This window comes from Mesoplodon mirus, assembly GCF_964341445.2.
Source record: "Mesoplodon mirus genome assembly, chromosome: 7".
Taxonomy (NCBI): domain Eukaryota; kingdom Metazoa; phylum Chordata; class Mammalia; order Artiodactyla; family Ziphiidae; genus Mesoplodon; species Mesoplodon mirus.
The window spans coordinates 2,583,139-2,608,579 of NC_138983.1; the positions used below are offsets into that span (position 1 = coordinate 2,583,139).

At 55.8% G+C, this 25,441-nt stretch overlaps 1 protein-coding gene across 2 annotated transcripts in view; it reads right to left on the bottom strand.

The window, feature by feature from the left end:
* The window catches only part of CARS1 (cysteinyl-tRNA synthetase 1), a 46,063-nt gene that overhangs the window by 10,637 nt on the left and 9,985 nt on the right, over positions 1-25,441 (bottom strand). For both annotated transcript variants that reach the window (XM_082629540.1, XM_082629541.1), the window contains 15 exons: positions 22,828-22,919; positions 21,862-21,950; positions 21,314-21,410; positions 20,799-20,897; positions 19,805-19,954; positions 9,926-10,066; positions 9,649-9,737; positions 7,897-8,018; positions 4,407-4,519; positions 3,865-3,993; positions 3,469-3,598; positions 3,280-3,383; positions 2,802-2,899; positions 2,439-2,628; positions 1,873-1,941 (listed from right to left, as the gene is read on the bottom strand). In XM_082629540.1, the coding sequence (XP_082485666.1) occupies positions 1,873-1,941; positions 2,439-2,628; positions 2,802-2,899; positions 3,280-3,383; positions 3,469-3,598; positions 3,865-3,993; positions 4,407-4,519; positions 7,897-8,018; positions 9,649-9,737; positions 9,926-10,066; positions 19,805-19,954; positions 20,799-20,897; positions 21,314-21,410; positions 21,862-21,950; positions 22,828-22,919 (1,712 nt within the window). The remainder of the gene's footprint in view (positions 1-1,872; positions 1,942-2,438; positions 2,629-2,801; positions 2,900-3,279; positions 3,384-3,468; positions 3,599-3,864; positions 3,994-4,406; positions 4,520-7,896; positions 8,019-9,648; positions 9,738-9,925; positions 10,067-19,804; positions 19,955-20,798; positions 20,898-21,313; positions 21,411-21,861; positions 21,951-22,827; positions 22,920-25,441) is intronic.

The window sequence follows — 25,441 nt, forward strand, 5'->3', positions numbered from 1 at the left end:
CGGCCCCGCCCAGTGGCTCACAGGAGCCCCTTTGTCTCAGGCAGACACAAGGCTGTTAAAAGCTGTTAAAAGCCCGTCCCTAAGGCGACACTGGGCGTTCCCAGGAGGGATGGTTTTCTGAGGCTGAGGCCTTTCCTCTTGGGCTGGGGCCTCCCTTCCCCTGGGGCCGGCACCACGGAGCCCGGCGTGCTTGGGTCCGACCTGAGGCCACACACACGCCTGTGTACCATCAACTGTCTGCTGTCCACACGCACCCTCACGTCTGCGCAACACTGAACCACCCGTGGTGACGCAGAGGCCGCCATGGGACGCAAAGCCCACTGGAAAAGGAAAACCCAAGAGGGCGAATCCAAACCAGAGAAATAACAATTTTATGGAAAACCTTTTTTGTTACATCTACCATATTTTTCCACTAGACTTTTGAGCAAGGTCTCTGTGCCTCTTAATTAAGTCATTCGGCAGCTCAGTGACCAAAATCCCAACGATTAAATGCAAAGGCTGGTGAGGCCAAGCCCTCAGCGCGGCCTAAGCCACTTCAGGCCCAATCTTGCACGCGTGGGCTGAGGACACGGCTACCCGCCCGCACACGCACACGGCCGCAGGGGAGCCTCGCTGTGGGGAGCTGGCCAGCGTGCCTGAGGTCGGCCTGGAGGAGGGTCTCAGGCCGGCACCCCCAGCGGCCCAGCTGACTACACTACCCGAGCATGTGCTGTAGACCGCTCAGTGCTAGGTGGTTCAAGACCTGCTCCTACAACAATGCAGGTCTGGAAGTAAATCTGTGAACTCTGAAAGGCGTGACCTCGGGCCCATCCTTCGGCCCAGCCGGCACCCACCACGCTTCTCGGGGCCACTTATTCCAGGCAGCTGTCTTCAAAAGGCGTGCGAAGGCGGCTCGGGGGCCAGAAACACCAGGCATCCGATGTTGGACGCATTTTTTTAAAGCTCAAAGGCAGACTTCCTTTAACCGAGGTGTTTCTAGTGTGTGTGTGTTTCTCCTTAAAGAAAATACATGTCTAGTACTGCTTACACGAGCAAACAAAGCAACCGCGTGGGTTTCCTTCCTTACAAGTACCAAGTACCACAGCAACAGCCACTTCCAAGGCTGACAAGGGGCCTGGGGACAGCGCCTGGCGTTCTGTTTTCTGGGGCGGAAGCCGGCTCCTGGGAAACACCCCTAAACTCCGTCTGCAGGAGAGGGTGCCTCACACCGTCCCTCACTGGGTAACAGGACTTTTAAAAGGTTTTGCCTTTTTACTTTGGACTTGACCCATTACGTGTAAGCATTTACATGTGTCTTCTAACGAAATACTTAAAGAGCGTTCCTGGCCAGGGGAGGAGGGCGAGCGAGTCTCAGATGAACCTGAGTGTGTGCCTGTCCTACGTGATGTTCCTCCCGCAGCAGAAACCGTGTGTCTGCCCGGATGCCAAGTACGAAGGAGACACCGACAACCACCAGCGAATTTTCTCACTTGCACGGACCCACGGACAGACGGTTCCACGTGTTGTCTGCCTACCGGTGCACGCGTGCCGGTAAACACGGGCACGGGACTCCTGATGCCCTGCGGCCATAGTGATGCCCATGGCCGTGGTGATGCCCGTGGCCATGGCTCAGATGTCTGGGGGCTGAGGACCGTCCCATGCAGCCTGGTCTCCTGGGACCGAGCTCACAAAGACAACCCAGTGGTGGTGAGGACGGGGGCGGACTGTGCCCAACTCCCCAGCCGGGCTGAGACTCGGCCACGTGGGGCTCAGGCTGGAGGGGCCCAGGGCAGGCTGGGATCTAGTGCTGGTCTCAGATGCCCCAGGAGGGAACACCAAATTGGCGGGGTGGCCAGCAGGGAGCTTCTCTGGGCCCAGGTGTGCTTTACTCACATTGAGGCTGGTTCCAGGTCCTCCGACGGGGAAACCCAGGGAGCTTTCCTCTTCTATGGCCCCGAAGATCTAGGGAAGAAACAAGCATGTAGGACAAGAGGTCCTGAGAGATGGCAGGCAGGGACCGGTCCTCGAAACACGCCGCTGCGCCGGTGGGGTGGGGGTGGGGGCAGAAGTGCCGACGGTCTTGCCGGGTGGGGAGAGATGGAAACCCAGGCCTGGGTGCCCCCACACCTGCCCCAGGACAAGGTCTAGCTCCTGCTGCCCCTCCGGCCCCTTCCCAGCCTGAGCCGCTGGACCACGGAGCCCCCTGCAGAGGAACCGGGACTTGTCAGCATGAGGCGGGTGTGGTGAACAACATGTTAGGGCCACTTGTGGGAAAAAGCCCTTGTGCTTTTCAAACCTCCAGACAGGAGGGGAAAAGCTGAGGCAAACAGGCGAAATTGCTCGGAGCGTGGGCAGGGGCGGGGGGCTTGCTGTCTCGGGCACAGGCGCGGCAGGACCTGAGGACAGCGCGGCTCCCACGACCCGCGGGCCCGCACTGACACCATGGCAGGGGGGTTCACCTTCAGCATGTGCGTGAGGTACCGGGCGATGCTCTCCAGCAGGGTGCGGTTGGGCCTCCTCCTCGCGGCCTTCCGCGCTGCCATGTAGTGGTTGCACTGGCCGACTAGAGCCCGCATCTCCTCCAGGACGGTGCGCGTGTCGACGTTATCACAGAGCGCCTCGTGAACCGCGGCCTTCTTGTCATAAAAGCTGAACGGGAAGCGGAAGAGGAAGGCGGGGGGCGTCAGACGGACGACCTTCCCGGGGCGGCCCGTTCTGAGTGTGGCTCTGCACGAACGGGAGGGACGGCGCCACCGGCCTCCCCGCTGGCGGGCATGCTGCGGGGACCGCCCGTGTGCCCCAGACAGAAGGCGCCGCCTCACCTCTCGTTCAGCTCTGTTTCCTTGTCTTCCCACTTCTCAAACTGACCGGCTACCTCGACGGGGGCTCGGAGGAGGTCTTTCACATTTAAGAAAAACTCCTAAAATATGAAAATTCCTTTTAAGAACATTCAGACCTTTCCATCCCAGAGAAACCTGGGAAAGAGCCGTTCTACTGACGTGCCTCCACTGCAGGTGCGATCTGAAGGTCACACAGGTGTAGGAAGGGAAGGGAAAGGTTTTCCTGTGAGACAAGTGGCTCCGGTTTCAGCCTTCGGGGCCCCTGAGGTGCAGCCAGCGGGTGGGGCTGAATGAAAGGCGCCACACGTGACATGAGGTGTCTTGGGAAGGTGGTGTGGAGCTGGCCTCCCCCCAGAGCTCAGTGGCCTTGGCCGCGTCCCGTTCCTTCTGGGGGACGCGGGGAACGGGCACCACCTCCCCCTGTGCTGGACCAGAGCTGCCTCGGGGGGGCGGGACCCACGTTCAGGAGCTTCTCGTACTGCAGCGCCGACTCCATGGTGTTGGCCGAGTAGTCCAGCGCGTCCTTCCACGAGTGCATGAGGAAGGCCAGGCGCAGCTGCCGGGCTGGGGAGAGAGGCGCGGGGCTCCTTACCTCCCGAGCGGCTCCGTCCCCGCACCTCCGACAACAAACGTGTCCAGGCCTCTTTACCTGAGTGCTTCTTCAGCGCGTCTTTAATGGTGACGAAGTTCTTGAGCGACTTGGACATCTTGCAGCCGGCGATGGTCAGGTGGCCCGTGTGCAGGAAGTACCTGACCCAGCAGTCGTTCTCAAAGTAGGCCTGAGCGGACAGGGCAGGTGTGGGGGTCAGGGGCACCGCTGCGGGCTGGACAGAGGGCGCCGGCCACTTTCTGGGCACCTGACATGCTGAAGCAGTGCCGCCAGGTGCGAATCCAGGCCTGCGCTGCCAAGGGCCGGGCCGCTCACACGCGAGCCAGACTGAATAATGTGGTTCAGAGCCCCCGCCGTGAAGGCCAGGCTCTGCTGGGGAGCCCCGCGCCGCCCCCCCCACCGCCGCATGCCCAGGACGGTGACCTCGGCCCCTACCTCCGACTGCGCCAGCTCGTTGTCGTGGTGGGGGAAGCGGAGGTCGAAGCCCCCTCCATGAAGGTCCACTGAGGCTCCGAGGAGGGTGCCCGCCATGGCCGAGCACTCAATGTGCCACCCTGGACGCCCCTAGGGACCCAAACGTGGTGAGCGCCCTGACCGCCCCCTGTGACGGGCCAGGACTTGCTCCCCTGTCCATGACCCTCAGAACCCCTGAGCTCTATGGGAACGAGGGTCAAGTCCCACACACGAAAAGACGAATGGGGCCCCAGGCTGTAAAGGTCACAACAAGCTTCGCGAAGGCCGAGGAATCCCCCGCTCCCGACAGCCCTTCCCGCAGCTCTGGGCCACCAGGACTGTTGTCACAGGGGATGTCGGAGGGTGGATCTGTCCCCTAGTATCCCGGGTCAGAGACTGTCAGGATAGAGGGGCCTCCAAGGCGGTCCAGTGCCCCCATCCCAGCCATGCAGCGGAAGACGCAAGTCCCAGGAAGGGAGGGAGGTGACGGGCCCAGGCCCAGGCGCCCCATCCCAGGTGCTCACCTTTCCCCAGGGGCACGGCCAGGATGGCTCCCCGGGCTTGGAGGCCTTCCAGAGGGCAAAGTCGCTGGGGGACCGCTTCTCACTCAGGCGCTCGGCCGAGACGCTCAGGTCGCCTGCGGACACAGGGGAGGCGGGTACTCGGTGGATGGAATTGTCTCGGTCCAGGGACGATTCAGGTACTTGTTTGCTCACTTGGTCAAGCACTCCTTCAAGTTGACTGTGACCAGATTTTGGAGTTGCCCAGGGTCTAGTTACGAAGCCCTAGCTGCAAGCTCAGAAGCCACGGCCTCACGAGTCGGCGTCCAAGGGCGACGACCCCCAGACCTGGACCTGCACCCCCCGCCTCCACTGCCGCCCCACCTCGGCCCCTCGTCTAGGACAATGACAGTGCCTGGCCCAGAGTGTGAGGCGCTGTTCTCACGGGCCTGCCTCGGGGACCCGGGCTCGTGCAGGCGGGATCTTGTACTAACACCCGGCGGGCCTCTTGGCTGTGGTTCTGGGGGGCATAAGGGCGACCAGGCTGCTGTGTGTGGCCTCCCCAGCCTGGAGGTGGCAAGTCAGGACACTCGCTCATCCTCCCGTGTCCATACAGGGCAGTTGCGGGAAGGAGGCTATGGACCAGTCTGAACCCAAGAGCGAAAGGGAGCACTGCTCCCTGGGCCAAGTTCAGTTTTTTTGGAAGATCCTCCCCCTCTCCCTCCCCACACCCCCGTGAACACAGACGAAGCCAGCCAGAAAGGGAATCCACGGACGGCCCCACGGGAGACCTCCACAGACCACGTGCTGGGGCCGTGGACACATCAGCCGCCTGAAAATGAACACCCACTGGTCAGCCCAGCCTGCAGGCAGAGCATCCCCGAGGGGGGAGGCAGGGGGGGCTGCTTGCTGGGTGATGGGGCCTCTGCCCGGCACTCAGGCCCTAAAGGGCCTCACCAGGGCGCCTGCTGGAAAACTCCAGAACAGGAATGACTCTCATTCTCCTGTCCAGGCTGCAAATGCAGGATGACTGGAAAAAGGCCACTTTGGGAGAGACACAGTGCAGACGGAGGCACCGCTGAACACAAAGACTGGGACGGTGAAACAGGCACTAAATGCAGAATACTTGGAAAACACGACAAAGAACCAGGAAAAGGTGCCACAGTTGGAAACGCAGGGATAACTACTATTAACATGTTGGCGTCTTGATTTGTGGGTTTGTGGGGTTTTTAATCCACGTAAGAAGAACAGAAGACACATCCAACAAACAGGACAAGCGCCACCCTGGTCTTGTATCTATTTTCTCACCGTGCGCATTTTAACTACGGCGTCGGCGAAGGCTGGCGCCGGGACCTTCTCTTTTACCCGCCCTTTACTGGACAGATAACTGTACCTTGAGGTTTTAAACTTTTCTTTATAATGAACATAGTTACTCACGAAGGTATCTAACGTTAAAGATTAACTTTGAAAAGTTCTGTAACAGAGGATCCGTTCTGTCTCACACACCCTTCCCCCACTCTGCATCTCACACAAATGTCACTACCTGGTAACACTTGCTATCTGCTCCTGATTTTTTAGGGAAGAGAGATAAACCACACGATCCCTCTGCTTCCCCTCTTGGTGTCATTTCTGGTCCCCTGACATGGCTCTCCCACCGTGAGCCCCATGATCTGAGTGGTCTGCCTCCGATGCCTGGCCCTGCTCAGTGGCCGTGAGTCTGAAACGCCGGTGGGTCGGATGGTCACGCTGTTAAACTAACTCGGTCTGTCTTTCCTCCATGCTTCTGTGTCGCCCTATTTTAGGTTCTGATATCTCTTTAGAACAGAGCCCTTGAGGTAAAGATACTTGATCAAAACGTATGAACATCGTTCAGTCATACGTTGACGGCACTGTAACCTGTATGGTGAGGCTGCCTTTGTGTCCTGACAAAGACTCTTGAGTCTGTCTAAGGCCTGAAGTCTGGGGAGACTCTGTCAGCAATCCAGGACTTCAGTTCAGTCCTGGACAGTGTCTCCTCCAACCGCAGCCCGGAAATTCACAAGTCTGCCTGGCCGCTGACCGTGAAAGGGCATACAGACAGAAGTTTGCCACCCACTAGACACTCTAATTGTTTAATATTTTCTACAACGTCTAATACATCACATCTTTACAGCTACCTGTCCATTTATCTTCACATTTTGAAAATCTGAACATAAGGCTGGTATATACTTACGCTCTAAGTATACCTAATGGTGAAATTTAAATAAGGACAGGGACTTCGCTGGCGGTGCAGTGGTTAAGAATCCGCCTGTCAATGCAGGGGACACGGGTTCAAGCCCTGGTCCAGGAAGATCCCACATGCCGCAGAGCAACTAAGCCCGCGCGCCACAACTACTGAGCCCGCACGCCACAACCACTGAAGCCCACGTGCCTAGAGCCCGTGCTCCACAACAAGAGAAGCCACCACACCGCAACAAAAAATAGTGCCCGCTTGCTGCAACTAGAGAAAGCCCACGCACAGCAACAAAGACCCAACACAGTCAAAGAAAAAAAAAAATCCTTTATCTTATATAAATAAATAAATAAATAAATGTAAGGACGATAAAATGCGAAAACTGTACCCGTGGTTTAAAAAAGATGAACATTTTTATGGCCAAAGTGCCTCCCAGAAACGCTGGTGGATAAACAGCATGTGTCCGGCAGTGTGAGAGCAGCCCCTGCACTGCTCCCCCCGATTCACTGAGGAGGTGAAAGTAAACACTTATGAAAGACAAGTAGAATCCCGCCTGGTCCAGAAAAGGCACTGTGTCTCTGTTTAAAATGTTTGAATCAAGATGGGCCTGGGGCTGTCGTTATACATGGTCACACTCGCTGCGCTGAGAACACAGCCGCTCTGAGCTGCTGCCCGAGCTTCTCACGGCAGGACAGCCCTGCCCACACCCACAGTCTGGACTTCTGGATACGGACCGGGCTTCAGTTCCCGCCTGACTCTTCCCACAGCCGCCTTACAAGTAACAGCTGCTCGCTCCTGCCCTGGGATGGGGGACGGCCCTTCCCCGCCCAGTGCCCACCTCCGGCCCTACTCGTGGGATCGGTAAGTAAACCATCTCGTGTCTACTCCCTTTCTGGGTGTGCTGCACGCCTTCGACCAGAGCACCCTGGGGTTTTCCCTCCACACGCTCCCCGCTGCCCCGTGTGGGTACGTGTGCCCTCGTTCGGCACAGTCTGATTCCTCTCCACACACCCGCCTGGGTGTCCAGCACAGCCCACCCGACCCTTGGGCTCTGGGTGCTGAGAGATCAGCAAAGTCCAACCTCATGGCTGAGGCCCCGAGGTCTGTACGCTTCTCAGGATGACACTGCAGCCACTTACTCTTCTGTTTCTTAAGTGATAATACATTTCAGAGGCTTAGTGTACAGAGCTCCTAAAATCCCTTTAGGTAAAAAACCACGGTCCCCGTGAACCTAGGTGACCCCGATCGTGCGGGGTGAGGCCGCGGCTCCACTTGGCTCTGACTTCGAGCCTGTCCGTTTACCTTCCCCCTCCTGCAGGGCTTTCTGATCCCCGACGGCCTCGGGCACCAGCTTCCCGTAGCAGTGTCCCTCACTGTTGGCAAACTTCACCGTGTCGAAGTAGACGGACCCGTTTGAAACGTAGCTGGAAAACAAAGCCATTGGGGGAGGTGTGACGAGGTGCTCACGGGCCGGCCTGGACACCCGCAGGCCGTCGGGGCATCTGCTCCAGCCGCGAGCCTCCCCTGGTTTGGCCACGCTGCAGAGCGGCCAGGAGGCTGTTCAAACAGAGCTGCTGTGTGGGCTGAGAGGGGCCGGGACAGGGACTCCACACTCCCCGACAGCCTGTCCCTCCGCCCTGCCCCTAACCTGGGTGTCACCACCCCGAGTGCCGCCCTTGCCTCTGTCTACACGCCACCACCTGCCCGGCCCGCCAGGCCCTGACTCCTGGGAGCGTGGGGATTACTCCAGGCCGGGATGCCCTGTCTCCTCTCGCCGTGGCCCTGCCCATGTCGCTCAGCTGGGCAGTCTGGAGTTGCCCTGCGGCGACCGTGTGACGTTGGGGGGGCGGAGGGGGTGCAAGGAGCTGCTGTCCTTCACTAGAACCCACGGCCTAGTCCCTGTGCCGGGCGCTTCCTGCTGCTCCAAGGCCCCCGCCCGCCTCACCTCGCGTGAGGCGGGTGGCAGCTCTCCTGGGTGGGGGCCTGGCATCAGCACACAGACGCCTGGCCCCCGTCCACACGTCCACTTGCTGCCTGTTTCTGAAAACGCTGACTCAGAGACATGAAAAGCGTTCCACGCAGGCAGATGGTGAGGACGGTAACCTGGGGCCAAATCCCGGCCCGGCAAGGATAAAGCCCACCAGCCTTGGGACCCGACACGAGGAAGACTCTGAGTGCCCACACCATGTGGCCTACGTCTCCAAAGACTTAGAGGTGCCCAAGGGCAACAGTGTGCTGCTTTGGGGACCTGGTGATGCGTGGCCTTAACTGGGAGCTCCCCAGTGGACCAGGGGCCAGGTGGTACCTACAGCATCTCTCACTGTGGTCCCCAGGGCAGGCCACGGGCCCGGGCAGAGGTGCTGGCCAGCCCCTTGGGCGGGGTGGCCCCAGGTCCTGGACTAGGCCCCAAGCTGTATGACCAAATCTGCCGGGGGCTTCGGGGACAGGCTGGGTGTAGCCAGCACCACCCTCTTGCTTCCCCTTCCTGCCTGGAACAAAGACATGGCCTCCGTACAGCTAAATAGTTGTTTGAACGGCTGCCACTACCAAGGAAAACCCAGAGGGTTCTTTTACAGAGCAACTGGGAAGCTGAGAACCCAGTGGCACAGAGGAAAGCGGCCGCCGATCAGGTGAGGTTACGGCTCAACCGTGTCCTCCAAAGCCACATGCTGGAGTCCCGACCCCCAGCACCTCACAGTCTGACTGTATTTGGAAAGAGGGTCTTTACAGAGGGAATCACGTTAAAATGAGGCCATTAGTGTGGGGTCCTAATCCAGTACGACCAGTGTCCTTATAAGAAGAGATGGGGACACAAGGGGAGGGACAAGCGGCACGTGTGCACGCACACAGGGACCCCTGGAGCTGTGCGCTGACACTTCTGTGGTTTGAGCTGCCCGCTGCGTGGTGCTTTGTAACGGGAGCCCCAGGGCACCGCCACCCTGAGCAGCAAAACCGTGCGCTTCCCTGATCCTGGTCTGGAGGCGGAGGAGAGCCGCTCTCCCTGGAAAACCTTCCTGGAATGCTGCGCAGCCCTGAGCAGGGCCTCGAGCTCACCCGTAACCGTTGTCCACGATCTTCTGGACGAAGTCCACGATCTCCGGCACATACTCACTAACGCGGGTTAGCACATCTGGAGGGAGGACCTGGGGACGATGACAGTCCTGGTTCAAGAAGAGCAGCGGCGCTGCCGGCGCCCAGAACACCCCCCCGCAACTCTCATCTGTAACCGAATTTACTTGCAGAATGAAACGGTCTGGATCCCACAAGGCCTTTCGGTCATGGGGGATCCTCAGCCCAAGACAGCAAGGTCAAGACAGTTGGCGACACTTACGTTCAGGGCTTCCATGTCTTTGTGGAACTCCGCTTCCCAGAACTTGGGCAGTTTGGAGAAAATAGAATTGTCGCTCACTTCACTGCCATGCATGGCATCCAGCCAGTCGGAAAGCAGATCCTTTGCTTCTTCCAACAACACCTGAAGAAAAAAAAATAGAATATCCGCACACACGTGCAAGTTTCACGGGCTCACAGCTGGTGCAGTCAATCTGTGTCAATCAAGGCCATGGATGCTCAGACGCGGACCCAGACCCAGGAGACCACGGTGCTCCCATGGATGGCCTGGCGGTTAAGAGGCCGGAGTGTTCAGAGCTCTGACCATGTCGCCGGAGGGTCAGGGTGGGCTTGGGGAGGCCCAGCAGTGCAGTGGGGCTGCCTGGGGCAAGGTGGGAGAGCACGTGGTGTGGTCACCCACAGCCTGGACACCTGAGTGCTCGAGGGGAGGGTCACAACGGGAGGCGAAGCCACGGTCCCGTTGGGAAGTCTCCAAGGCCACGCCGCCCTGCCGGCCACATGCCATCAACCAAAGGCCCCGTGTCACGACCACAATGGTGCAGCATGGGTACGAGTCGTGTCCTGTCACCGCAGCACTCACGCCACGCGTAGAAACGTCCACCTGAGACGTGAGGTGACAGCATTAGGGCTGCAGCCCAAGTCCCGAAGGCCAGGGGGACCTGGAGCTCTGCCCTGGAGGAAGCTAGTGTTTCTGCTCATTAACCGGAGCCTACAGAGACGTGGGGACAGGCAGGCGGTTTGCGGTCCCCTGGCAGGGGTGGAGGCAAAGACCAAAGGGTGGAGGGAGAGGGCGCAGGGAACCTGGGCGTGGAAGTGGTGGCAAGGGCACTCCTGTGGCAGCTCCCAGACAGAACAGAGCTGCTCATGTGCTGCTGCGCTGGGGGGCAGCAGGGGAAACCTCCCAGGACCAGGCTGGTGCCCAGGGGCAGGGCCTGCCCCAAGCGGAGGGGCAGAAAGCCCACCCCTGCCCTCGGGATGACACAGATCATGACCAAGCAGAAGAATGAGATTCCAATCAAACAAACTTCTAGATAATTCTTGGGTTTCCAAACAAGAAATCAAAATGGAAATAAAAAACCATTCAGAAGCAGATAATGTCAAAATACGTGGAAGTAGCAAAAATGATACTTAGAGGAAAATTTATGGCCTCAAATGCTTAAACCAGAAAATGAGCTGAACTCCTAAGCTGCCACTCTGTCCCGACAATGAGTGAAAGGCTGTGCAACTACTCCTCTTAGATCCGTAAGGGAGAGAGGCCCAGGGCAAACTGCCGCCCCGAGAACTGGAGAGAGACGGGCAGGTACAGAGAACTGCCACTTACCGGGGCAGAAAGTGCCTGGGACCCAGTGACGGGCAGGGAGGCCGGAATTGAAACTGACCACCCGGGGCTTCCCTGGTGGCGCAGTGGTTGAGAGTCTGCCTGCCGATGCAGGGGACGCGGGTTCGTGCCCCGGTCCGGGAAGATCCCACATGCCGCGGAGAGGCTGGGCCCGTGAGCCGTGGCCGCTGAGCCTGCGCGTCCGGAGCCTGTGCTCCGCAATGGGAGAGGCCACAACAGTGAGAGGCCCGTGTACCGAAAAAAAAAAAAAAGAAAAAAAAAAAGAAACTGACCACCCGCTGGAGGCTCAGTGTGGACGAGTTCGAGATCAAAACTCCAGGGCGACCCAGCCTTTGTGGCCCTACAAATTTGTGAGATTTACCTCTAGGAGCCCTGACGGTTACTCACAGTAAATATTGGAGAAAAATCCCCTCATGCTTCCGGCCGGGGGAGAGGAAAAGGAACTGCTCTGAAATATGACAAAGCATTCTGTTCCTAACAAGGCTGCCCTCAGGAGGAACCAGCTAACCAGAACCTAAGCTGCTGGGGTTCCAGCAGAGCCTCACTGACCTGGGGGAGGAAAACGTCCACCTCCAGGCCCCTCCACACGTCCTGTCCCATCTAAGGGGGAGGGGAGGAAAAACCGAGAAACACCTGTAATGTTCACAGTCCACGGGCACAGGCCACTGAAGGACTGAGACCCATCACAGGACCACAGAGGGCATCCTCCCCACACCTCGCTACACGACTACTGATGGCAGCTCCTTCTACCCAGTACATCATGTACTAACTATCATGAAAAAAAATCACAAGGCGTACCGAAAGCCGAAACGCCACTTTTCTGAAAAGACAGAGAGAGCATCAGGACCAGACGTGGCAGGGATCCTGGGATTATCAGACCAGGGATTTAAAACAACCATGACTGATATGCTAAGGGCCCTAGTGGACAAAGCAGGCAGCGCGCGAAAGCAGGTAGGGAACGTAAGCAGAGAGAAGGAAATCCCAAGATAGGACCAAATAGAGATGCTAGAGGTGAAAGCGCCTAAATGGAAATGGAGAACGTCTCTGATGGGCCTGACTGGACATGACTGAGGAAGGAGTCTCTGAGCTTGAGGAGATCTCAGTAGCAGCCTCCAAAACTGAAAACCAAAAAGCCTTTGTTCTCAGAGGCTGACAAAGAAAAACAGAACAGAGATCTCACTTGTCGCGACTAAGACTCGGCGCAGCCAAAATAAATACATAAACAAATAAGTAAATAAATATTTAAAAAAAAAGAACTGTAAGACAATATATTTTTTTAAAAAACCAGAACAGAGTATCCAGGGACTGTGGGACAACTACAAAAGGTGTAACATATGCACAACAGGAATACCTGGAAGAGGAGAGAAAGAAACAGAAGACATATTTGGAACAATGACTGAGAATTTCCCCAATTAATGGCAGACACCAAACCACAAATCCAGGAAGTGCAGAAAACTCCAAGCAAGATAAATGCCAAAAATACTATACCTTGGCATATCATTCTCAAAATGCAGAAAATAAAAGATAGAACGAAAATAACATACGTCAGAAACTCAGATCTACACAAAGAAGAGCGGCGAAAAAGAAATTAGTGAACCTTACATTTACTTATTTTTTTAAATTTTTTATAAATTTATTTATTGATTTATTTTTGGCTGCTTTGGGTCTTTGTTGCTACACGCAGGCTTTCTCTAGCTGCAGTGAGTGGGGGTTACTCTGTTGCGGTGTGCGGGCTTCTCATTGTGGTGGCTTCTCTTGTTGCGGGGCATGGGCTCTAGGCGTGTGGGCTTCAGTAGTTGTGGCACGCAGGCTCAATAGTTGTGGCGCACGGGCTTAGTTGCTCCATGGCATGTGGGATCTTCCCAGACCAGGGCTTGAACCCGTGCCCCCTGCATTGGCAGGCGCATTCTTAACCACTGCGCCACCAGGGAAGTCCTACCAGGTTCGATCCCTGGTCCAAGAAGATCCCACATGCTGCGGAGCAACTAAGCCCGTGTGCCACAACTACTGAGTCTGCACTCTAGAGCCTGTGAGCCACAACTACTGAGCCCACGTGCCACAAATACTGAAGCCCGCGCACTCTAGGGCCCACGAGCCATAACTACTGAGCCTGTGCACCTAGAGCCAGTGCTCCGCAACAAGAGGAGCCACCGCAGTGAGAAGCCCATGCACCACAGCCAAGAGTAGCCCCTACTTGCCGCAACTAGAGAAAGCCTGCGCGCAGCAACGAAGACCCAACACAGCCAAATAAATAGTGATAATAAAAATAAAGATAAAGTTAGCTTGTTGCCAATTAAAAAAAAATTCAAAGTAAGCAGAAGAAAGGATATAATAAAAAATTAAAGCAGAGGGACTTCCCTGGTGGTCAAGTGGTTAAGACTCCACGCTCCCAATGCAGGGCGCCCGTGTTCGATCCCTGGTCAGGGAACTAGATCTCACGTGCAAGTCGCAACCAAAAGTTCGCATGCACAACTAAGGAGCCCATGTGCTGCAACGAAGGAGCCAGTGAGCTGCAACCAAGGAGCCCTCGAACTGTAACTAAGGAGACTGCCTGCCGCAACTAAGACCCAGCACAACCACACAAATAAATAAATGTTTTTTTAAAAAAATTAAAGCAGAAACCAGGAAATTAATAGAGAAAATCAACAAAACCAAATGCTGGTTCTTTGAAAAGATCAATAAAGTTGATAAGCCAAGCTAACCAAGAAAAAAAGAGGACACAAATACTAATATCAGAAATGAAAGAGGGGACATCACTACAGATCCCATGCAAGTTAAAAGAAGAATAAAGGAATATTATAAACAACTCTGTGCCCCTAAATTTGATAACCTGGATGAAGGGACCAATTCTTTGAAAGACATAATCTGCCAAAACTCACACAACATGATACAGAGAATCTGAATTAAACCTGTATCTATTAAAGAGATTAAATCAATAATTAATAACTTTCCAAAACAGAAAGCACCAGGGCCAGATGGATTCACTGCTGAGTTCTGCCAACACTTAAGGAAGAAATTATGCCAATGTTCTACAGTCTCTTTCAGAGGACAGAAGCAAAGAGAATACTCCCCAGTTCCTTCTATGAGGACAGCATTACCCTAATACCTAAACCAGACAAAGACATTCCAAGAAAACCACAGATCAACATCTCTCATGGGGGCTTCCCTGGTGGCGCAGTGGTTGAGAGTCCGCCTGCCGATGCACGGGACACGGGTTCGTGCCCCAGTCTGGGAAGATCCCACATGCCGCGGAGCGGCTGGGCCCGTGAGCCATGGCTGCTGAGCCTGTGCGTCTGGAGCCTGTGCTCCACAACGAGAGAGGCCACAACAGTGAGAGGCCCGTGTACCGCAAAAAAAAAAAAAAAAAACTCTCATGAATACAGATGCAAAATCCTTAACAAAATATTACCACATTGAATCCACAAAAGTATAAAAAGAATTATATACCACAACCAAGTGAAATTTATCACAAGTATGTAAGGCTGGTTCTACTTTATAAAATTAATTAATGTAAATCATCACATCAACAGACTAAACAAGAAAAACCACAAGGTCATACCAATAGATGCAGAAAAAGCATCTGACAAAATGCAACACCCATTCATGATAAAAACTCTCAGTAAATGAACAGAGGGGAACTTCCTCAACTTAATAAACAAACAAACAAAAAACAGCTACAAAAAGCCTACAGCTAACATCAGACTTAATGGTGAGAAATCGGAAGCTTTTCCACTAAGATGAGGTATAATGCAAGAATGTCCCCTCTCACCAGTCCTTTCCAACATCGTAGTGGAAGTCCTTGCTAATGCAATAAGGCAATAAAAGGGCAAAAAAAGAGGATTATACAGGATTATAAGCCCATCATAAGTTGAAAATATCATTAAGCTGAAAGCGCATTTAATACACCTAATCTACCCAACATCATAGCTTAGCCTAGCCTACCTTAAATGTGCTCGGAATACATTAGCCTACAGTTGCGAAAAATCATCTACCACCAATCCTATCTTATAATTAAGTGTTGAAATATCTCATGTAATGTATTGAATACTGTTCTGAAAGTGAAAAACAAAATGGTTATCTGGGCACAGTGTAACTGTTAAGTGTGTCATGTCAGTTGTTTACGCTACCTGAGGCTCACTGCTGGTGCCCCGCATCCCAAGAGAGTACTGGACTGCGTATCGCTAGCCCAGGAGAAGATCAAAATTCAAAGTATGGTTTCTACTGAATGTTTATTGCTTTTGCACCATCGTAAAGCCAAAAAATCCTAAGTCAAATTGTCAGAGGTCGGGGACCGTCTGTATATTGACTGGGAAAGAAGACAAAACTATAGGCCAGGAAATAAGAAGTGGAATTTGAAATTAAAACCACAATACCATTTACACAAGCATCCGAAATGAAATATTCACATATATGTCTTACAAAATACGTACAAGATTTACATGAAAAAAACTACAAAACTCTGATGAAAGAAAGGGAGAGACATTTCATGTTTGGGGATAGGAAGGTTTAATACTGTCAAGGTGTCAGTTCCTCCCAACTTGATTCGTAGATTCGATTCAATCCTAATCAAAATCCTATCGAGTTATTTTATGGATATTGACAAACTGATTCTAAAGTGTACATGGAGGGACTTCCCTGGTGGTCCAGTGGCTGAGACTCCACGCTCTCAACGCAGGGGGCCTGGGTTTGATTCCTGGCTGGGGAACTAGACCCCACATGCATGCCGCAACTAAAAGATCATACATGCCGCATCCAAGACCCCTCTCACAACAGTGAGAGGCCCACGTATCGCAAAAAAAAAAAAAAAAAAAACTAAACCTACTCTCACCACATGATCCAGCAGTTATGCTCCTTGGTATTTACCCAAAAGAGGTGAAAACTTATGTCCACACAAAAACCTGCACATGGATGTTTACAGAAGCTTTATGCCTAATTGCTAAAACTTGGAAGCAGCCAAGATGCCCTTCAGTGGGTGAGTGCGTAAATACGCTGTGGTCCGTCCAATGAACTAACCTTCAGTGCTACAGAGAAATGAGCTATCAGGCCATGAAAAGACACGGAGGAACCTTAAATTCACATTACTAAGTGAAAGAAGCCAATCTGAGCAGGGCACATACTGCATGATTCCAACTCTGTGATATTCAGAAAAGGCAAAACTATGAAGACAGTAAAAGGATCAGTGGTTACCAGGTGTTGGGGTGAAGGAGGGATGAACAGGTGAAGCACAGAGGACTTTTAGGGCAGGGAAACTACTGTGTGTAAGACTCTAAGGGCAGATACGTATCACTATACATTTGTCCAAACCCACAGAATGTACAACACCAAGACAGAACCCTAATGTAAACCGTTGTGTGGGTGATGACAATGTGTCAGTGTAGGTTCACCAGTTGTAACAAACATACTGCTCTGGGGGGGATGCTGACAGTGGGCGTGGCTCTGTGTGTATGGGGGTGGGGTGGGGGGTACACAGGAAACCTCTGTTTTGCTGTGAACCTGAAACTGCTCTAAAATAATAAACTCTTTAAAACAATTTTTTTTTAAATAGAAAGAGAGAATAGAGAGGATCAACACATTCAAAGGTGGAGCTCTGAAGTGATCCTTCAACATATAACATTTAAGGGCTTCCCTGGTGGCGCAGTGGTGAAGAATCCGCCTGCTGATGCAGGGGACACGGGTTTGTGCCCCGGTACGGGAAGATCCCACATGCCGTGGAGCAGCTAAGCCCGTGCGCCACAACTACCGAGCCTGTGCTCTAGAGCCCACGAGCCACAACTACTTTGCCCATGCGCCACAACTACGAAGCCTGCGTGCCTAGAGCCCGTGCCCCGCAAGAAGAAAAGCCACCGCAATGAGAAGCTTGCGCACCGCGATGAAGAGCAGCCCCCTCTCACCGCAATTAGAGAAAGCCCGCGTGCAGCAACGAAGACCCAACGCAGCCATAAATAAATGAATAAATAAATAAACCCCAGCAGTGTCTTGTATGGGACTCGACAAGCAAGGAACATTCAAAACGTACCTGGACGGACTTCCCTGGCGGTCCAGCGGTAAAGAATCCGCCTTACAATGTAGGGGATGTGGGTTCAATCCCTGGTCAGGGAAGTAAGATCCCACATGCCACAGGGCAACTAAGCCCGTGAGCCACAACTACTGAGCGCACACACCCTGGAGCAAGCACCACAACTAGAGAGAGAAAACCAGCATGCCACAGCTAGAGAAGCCCACGTGCGGCAACGAAAGATCCCGTGTGCTGCAACTAAGACCCGACACAGCCCAAAATAAATTAAATAAATAAATAAATCTTAAAAAAAAAAAAAGAAAACCATACCTGGAGAACAAAAACAAGTTGAGGCTTCCTACCTCTCCAGGCATCGGTGACAGACGCAGTGAGACTCACCCAGGGTGGATAACCTGACCTATGGAACAGAACTGAGACACGACACACGACAGAAAGGGGCTGAGGAAAGGGGGGCCATATCTGTGCGGGGGAGAGGGGATTGGATCTCTACTCACACGACTTACAAAAACTAATTCTGGGGGATCAAAGACTTAAATGTAAACCGTACAACTTTAAAATCCTCCGAAGAAAATACTGGGGAATATATTCACGTTTCAGGGCAAGAAAGATTTCTTAAGACACAAAAATGCCAAGTATAAAAGGGAAAACTGATAAAGTTGAATACATTAAAACTAAGACCCTCTGTTATTAAAAGGAAGTGAAAAGAAGAGCCACAAATGAGGAGAAGGTGCTTGCAACACATTTAAATGAGAAAGGATTAGTGTCTGGGGAAAACCTAAGGATGCTTACAAACCAGTAAGAAGACAAACAGCCCAGTGGAAAACGGGGCAGAAGATGCATGTGCAGAATTACAGCCAGCAAGTGAACATGTGAAAAGATACTCAGTCTCAGGAGAGGTTGGAGAAATGCAAATTCAAACCACAGTAATTATCACTTTACAGTATACATTCCATTGATAAAAAGGAATGAATCCAGCAACACAAAGTGCTGGTGTTGAGGCAAATTAACAGGACACTGGAAGCATGTTAGTAGGAGGATACATTTACATGTAAGACATCTGGTCCATAAGACGTTTGGTCCACACCAAAAAGTCTTTGAAGTGTGGTCCTATCTAAAACCATTTGGCATGGACCAGATATAACCATGGACGTTTTGGATGGGACCAAATTTCAAGGACCTCTTGGCATGGACCAAATGTCCTGCAAAGTCAGGAAAACAGAAAAGCACAGGGGTTGACAAGGATGTGAAGACACTGGAACCCCTGTGCTCTATGGAAAACAGCACGGCAGTGCCCCTCAGAATATTAAAAGTTGAGTTGGTGTACAACCTGCTTTTGGGGGTATACTCACAAAAGAATTAAAAGCAGGGACTCGAACAGATACTTGCACACCCATGTTTATAGCATCATGATTCACAACAGACAACGCAAACGTTCATCAAAGGATGACAGGACACACAAAACGTGGTCCACCCACATCACGGAGCAGTACTCAGTCTTAAGAAGAGAGGACATTCTGACACAGGCTACAACGTGGATGAACCTCGAGGACAGTTTGCTGAGTGAAATAAGCCAGTCACAAAAGGACAAACACTGTGTGATCCCACTTGTACGAGGTCCATGGAGGAGCCCGATTCATGGGGGCGGAAAGCAGACCGTGGGGCCCGGGCTGGGGGAGGGGAGGGGAGCGAGTGTTACATGGGGACAGAGCGTCCCTTTCGGAAGACGAAAAACCTTCTGGAGATGGACGGTGGTGATGTTTACACAACAATGTGAACACACGTACTTAAAAATGGTTAAAGTGGTCAACTGTCTGTTATGCATATTTTACCACAATTTTAATAAAAAGCACCTTACTGGAATCGTTGGGAAGAGAAGTCCCAGCATCACTGCTGGGAACACGGAAACGTAACCAGCTTCCCAGGAGAAGGAACAAACGGCTGGGCCCGAGGCGTCCACTGCAGGGAGGGTGGTACCTCATGTGGCCTGTCCCAGAAGCGCGCCCGCAGGAAAGCCCTCGTCCCCAAGACCCCGTGCGCCTGACTCCTCACGAAGCTCAGGACAAGCACACCAAGCATCCTGCCCGGCGAGGCCCCAGAAGAGGGGGGCCCTGCCGGCTGGCACCCCCTTACACGTCCGCGCCCTCGGCCGCAGCCTACCTGGCTGCGTCCTTCCCGCGGTTCTGCAGGCGGCCAGCAGGGGGCGCCGGCGAAGAGGAGAAGGGCCATCGGGACCGGGGGAAGGCCGGGCACCCCGAGCCCGCCCTCAGGGGCAGAAGGCCGCCGCGGGGAAGGCTCCAGCCCAGCGGGTCCCCGCGGGCCCGGAGCGCAGGTCCAGCGGCATCTCTCGCTCCGCCTGCCCCAGGTGCTGCCAGTGCCCACGCTGGACAGAGTCCCCGGCAAGTGTGGGAAACACCTCGAGAAGCCCGCTCCGCCCCAAGAGCACCTGCTGGTTCCCGGAAGGCAGTGGGGCAAAGGCGAGGGGCCGGCGGGACCCACCTCAGCCTCACCTGCACGCGGCCGTCCAGCTCCGCCCCCGCCAGGCCACGCCGCGCCGGCTCCTCCAGCGGCTCCGCCGCCAGCCTCACCGCGCGCTCCAGGCGCTCCAGCATCTGCCTCTTGTCGGGATCCGAGGTCTCGCGTAACTTCGCTGAAAACGGCTGCGGGCGTGAGGAGAGGCCACAGCTGTTATGCCCGCTCAGCAGAACCCCGTGTCCAGAGGTGACTCCACGCACGAGGCCAGTTCTGCCCACTGCCCGTGGCGACCCAGAGGTCTGTGTCCGTGGAGTGTCACCCCAGAGGGACCCTGGCCCGCGGCCCAGGCTGTCCTGTGCTGCCTCGTCTGAGTGAGCCGGGCGTGGCAGCGTCCTAAGGCCGTGCCCAGGACAAACGGGTGTCACCTGCCACCACGAAGGCGCCATCGCCCAGTGGGCCGCCCCCCGTCTGCCTAGAGGATTGCTAAGCCCTAATTTCATTCCTACTTTTTTCTTCCAGAGACAAAACATCAAAAGCACAACAGAAATTGTTACTGCAATGACTAAAGATAACAATTATGGAAAAGAAGAAAATGCCTTTTCCTGACCTCACTGTATGACACCATCATTTGTAATACTGTTTATTCAAAACAAAAATATTAAATTGGAAAGAACTAATTTCTTCAAATAATTCCAGAAATTTCCAGCACCACCCACTGGAGAAGCTTAGCACAGCTTCTGCATCTTGGTCACACGCGTGTCATTTGCTCGTGAGCTCCACGTGGAAGATTCATAAGTCGGTGCAGATCGCCATGACCGGTTTTTAGGTTCTCCCGTAAGCGGCAGCAACGGTCACCCCCGCCCCCGCCCCGCCCGTGCGCGTCTGTCCTGGCGGCTTTCCCCGTGGGCCAGGGGAGCACCGCGACCGAGACGTCATGACCCTACACTTTGTGAAGCGCGGCAAGGACAGCCCCTGCGCTTGGGACGGGGACGTGGGGATGCAGGGACCCAGGAGCGGCAGGGGGCCCACCTGCAGGGCGGCGCGCACGTCCTCCAGGAGCTGCACTGCCTGGGGCTGCTTCTCCCGGTACTGCTCAAACAGGTAGTTCTGCCGGGCCCTCTTGATGATCTGGGAGCAGAGGAGGGAAATGGGGGTCAGCTCGGCACCTGCCGGGTCCCTGTGCAGAGTGCCGGGCGGTGCCTGAGCTCACACCCACACACACCGCCCCGCCACCGACGCCGGGACTGTCGGAACATGTTGAGCCGGGCCCGGCCTCCCCGCAGCGCCAGACACTGCAGCGCGCGCCTTCCCCGGAGCACCGGGTGTTATTAACGTTTCCCCAGGTTTCCCGACAGCATCCAAACAGCTGAATACAGGACAACATCATCTGCATAAACCGTGATACAAGTCCCGGAGGGGATTCAAACAGCATGTGTTGGGCTGAGGGCACTCAAGCCGACGTTACTTTATTAACTTACCCGAAGTCATTTCTTCCCTTGTATCGTCCACTGTATTTAAAATTTAACCTTGAAAACTCCCTTTACCTTATCATCAATGTCTGTGATGTTCATGCAATAAAAGACGTCAAATTTGAAGTAATCTCTCAGCACTCTTCTCAAGATATCGAAGGAGATGTAGGACCTAGAGCAATAAAAAGACAAACCTTTCCACACGGCACATCACGCACATTAAAACAGGTACAAGGAAAAAGATCCCCCACGTTTCCCCCCAAAGGCGCTACTCTCATGCCCACCCCACTCGTGACTGCGGGGCGGGGGGCACTGCACACTGGCCATGGGTCTGGGTGTCAGGGATCCCAGCACCGGGCACCCCCCACCCCCCACCTCCAGAGCCTCAGATGAGGAGGAACTGCCAGGCACACGGAGGAAAGTATCTGGTCAGAGTCCAGGAGAGGAACACTGGGGCTGTGGGCTTTTTCTTTTTGGTTATCTGGTCTCTCTAGTTTTTCTACAGTGAATATGTAGTACTGACGGAATGAAAATTTTTCTTCTTAAAAATAAGAGGAAAGGCTGGGCGTTGAGCTTCCTCTCAGAGCTTGGGTTCCTGTAGCGGCGCCCAGGTGCAGCCCTACCTGGCGTGTCCCATGTGGGAGGCGTCGTAGACGGTGGGCCCGCAGCAGTACCACGTCACCCTCCGCCCGTCTTGAGGTACAAACACGTCCTTGGTTGGAAATGAAGGAATGACCGTCACAAAGGATGCAGGAGGCACCGGACAGGACCACAGCCGCCAGAGACAAATGGTTCATACACATTCCACGAGGACTGCTTAGCTTTACGGGAAAGTCACAGTCATCTGGGATGGGGGCAGGCCTCTTCCTCCCTGGGATCCCACTCGTGGACGCAAGCTGGGGGTCAAGGAGACAGATGCTCCTGCTTTTGCTGCTCTAACAAGAGCAGCTTCCGTTCATCAAGCACCTGCTGCGAGCCAGGCCCCGTGCTGAGCACAGGGACTGCCCTGCCTTTGCCCCCAGGAACGACATGAGCGGGGAGGTTTCCTTTCACAGATGCCCGGGGGTCCGCACTCCCAGAGGAGCTGGCCTAGAGAGCGAGGCCTCCCGCCGACGGCCCGATGGTCTCAGACCAGTTCAGGGGCCGCTGTCACCAATTAAGTCCATGAGGGGGACCCCGTCTCCCATCTGCTCAGGGTGCTTGCTGACGGCAATCCAATGAGCCCTCGGCCGGAGTCCTTTTCAAAATCTCTGGAGCCACTGGCCCTGCTGAGCGACCCTGGCCAATACTGCCCTCGTCCCCACACATGCTGGGCCCCCGACAGCAACAGGCCCTGCTTGGCTGGCACTGGGACACCAGCTGCCACCACAGGTCCCCTGCAAGAGCACGCTGGCTCCTGGCCTGGCTCGGAGCAGCCACGAGCATCTACACTCGGGCCTGGCCCCAAGCACAGCCAGAGCCAGAGCGCCGACGGGCAGGCCCCTTGAGGTGTGCCAGGTGTGCTTCTGAGGACAGCCCTGTTCCGGCCACACAGAGGACGCTCGCCAACTAGCTTAGAGCCGCTGCCCCTGCTCCCCGGGCCCCCCTACCTTCCTCCGGGTCAGGCTGTTGTACAGGCGGAGCTGGCACGGCTCGGACCCGGCTGGAGGAGACCACGGGGGCTGCGTGCGCCGGCCTCTGCCTGCCAGGGAGAGAGCACAGCTGGGTCATCCACGGGACAAGGGGAAAGTGGACCCCGAGAGCATCGCCCGCGTCCAGTGCTCGTGCCCCCTCTCTGCCTGCTCACGTCTGAGCTGCGGCGCATCCCACAATCCCAACCCCACGGGGCGGGAGAAGGCCCATTACACCCAGCCTCCCCTCCGCCAGCTCCGAGCACAAGGCGCCCGACCCGGCCAGAGGGCGCACGGGAGGTGCGGGCCCTGCACACGGGCCGGCCGCACGCCTGGACCGCAATGCAGCTGGCCACCCCCCCAGGAGGACGGCCTCTGTGGAGGCTTCACAGGATGTGGGCCGCCTCCGGGCGCAGAAGCCAGGTCAGGACGGAAACAGCTGCGGGCCATTGGCCGGCTCCCCGCGCAGTTCCTGTCCCCCGCCCGGGTGACACGTAGGCTCCCGGACTCGGTGCTGATGCCGGCACTCATGGCTCCACATGGACCCCGGAGGCCTCTGGGAGCAGCTCCGGGTCCTCCCCACGCTGAGGTCAGGGGCTCACGGAGCCGAGCCTCGTCTGATCAGAGTCCCCCGGCAGCCCCACCTCCTCCTCCTCCAGCCCCGCCCTCTGCCCCTGCTGCTTATGCGCCCACGCCTCCCGCTGGGCGAAGGGCAGGCCTTACACAGCCTGCGCCCCGAGAGCCTGGCGGGGTGCAGCTCCGTCCCTGGGCGGGGAAGAGCTACCAAGCTGAGTCTTCACACGCCCTGGGCATCTGGTGACCTTCCAGCTACCCACAAGGCGCTGCTCCTGCACCCAGAACCCAGCTGTGCTCCGCAGCCCTCTCCCGGAGCCAGCGCGGGCTGCACACCTGAGGGCACAGATGCCCACTCTCGGTACCACCCCCAACCCCGACCCCTGCCACTGTGTCTGCAAAGCGATTCTCCCTCCTCCTGGCACAGAATCCACGTCCAGTGTGGCCACCAGGCGACCACCCGCTGCTCCCTACTGCGGGTCACGGAGCACTCAGCCCTGGGCCTGGCCACGTGCCACCCAGAGGATGCACGTAACTGACCGGTGAAGGGGGTGGGACGTGGCTGTGTGTGTGTGTGTACATGTGTGCAGGCGGGCGGACAGCGGCAGACGGGGAGGGGGACAGATAGCGCTATCCAGCAGCTCCTGACCCCAGGGAGCGCCAGCAAACTCTCAGGTGGCCAAGCCCCAGTCCCCCTGACACTTCGAATGCCTCCTGAGGTCAGGCGTGGTCTAAGGGTTCACTGTAAACGCAGCAAACGATGTGATGATGCTCCACCTGCCCCCTTAAGACTCCATCAACCCCTCCCCTTGCTTAGATGCTGCGGCTCCCGACACAAAGACAGAGCTGCCACCTGGGACAACAGGGGACGCCAGCGAGAACTGCCCACACACTGATGTGAGCCTGACGACCACCGTGCTCGCCCTGAGCCAGGGGCCGGGGTGGGGGCTCGGGGTCCGTGAGACTGAAGGCTCATCCGAAAAGACGACAGTGACAGGACACAGCTGAGGGTGCAGCCAGGGAGCCCGGCCAGTGGGACACTGTCCAGGACACCGGGTCACACCTGGGCTTTCTTGCTCCCCAAAGCGTGGCTACAGCCACACAGCCGGTGACAGTTCAAGGAAACCGGCACACACAATCCCCATCTGCCAAAGGGGAAAATCGGGAGGTGTTACCTCGGTTTAACAAGAAGGAAGCTTCACCAGAGTCCCTTCACGATCCCCTGCCCCGACGCCCAGGCACTGACAGTACCCTCCCCCACCCCGACAGACCCCCTGAGGCGTCTACCCTTCCCCTGGTTTGTCTGAAACACCGCGCATGCCTTTGCTCGCTAGCACCCCCAGTCCTGCCCCGGCTGCTGTGGGGAAACAAACCCCTGACCTTTGACAACATAACCTGCACGTGCCGCTCAGGGACGCCCTGAGAACAAGGATCTAGGCAGGGAGGGTGCCGAGGGGAGATGGAGGGAGATGTGCTAGCCAGGTCCCCGGTCCCCTGGGCGCCACATGCACCTCAGCCTCGGAGGAGGGGCGGCAGAGAGGTTCACATCCCTGAAGACCCCACCCAGCCGCAGACAGACCCACCCCCCGGGGGACTTAACACGCCTTCTTCAGTGAAAGGCAGGCCCTGAAGATCCTTCCCAGGAGGGCGGGTAGGGGGGGTGAGGGGGATGGGGGTGAGGGGGGCCCAGTGGCAGAGGGCACCCCTGGAAGGAGGAGCCGTCTCGACTGAGCCCCGCTCTGGGCGAGGGGCGGGAGCTCCAGAGCACAGCAGGGCTGAAACCCTGAGCACAGTGGACCCTCCCTGCTGGGGCCACAGAGAGGAGGCAACAAGATGGGGAGGGGGTGAGAGAAGGAACAGAGAGGTGGGGAAGGGGCTTTGGCAGAGCTCTGGTCCACCTCCTGTGTCTGAGTGGCTCCCCGGGGCTGCTGAGGCCTGTGGCCACGGCAAGAGGCACAGGGACCTAGGCTGGACCAGCACAGAGGACGGTGACAAGCCAGTTGTGGGCGTGTCGGTGCTG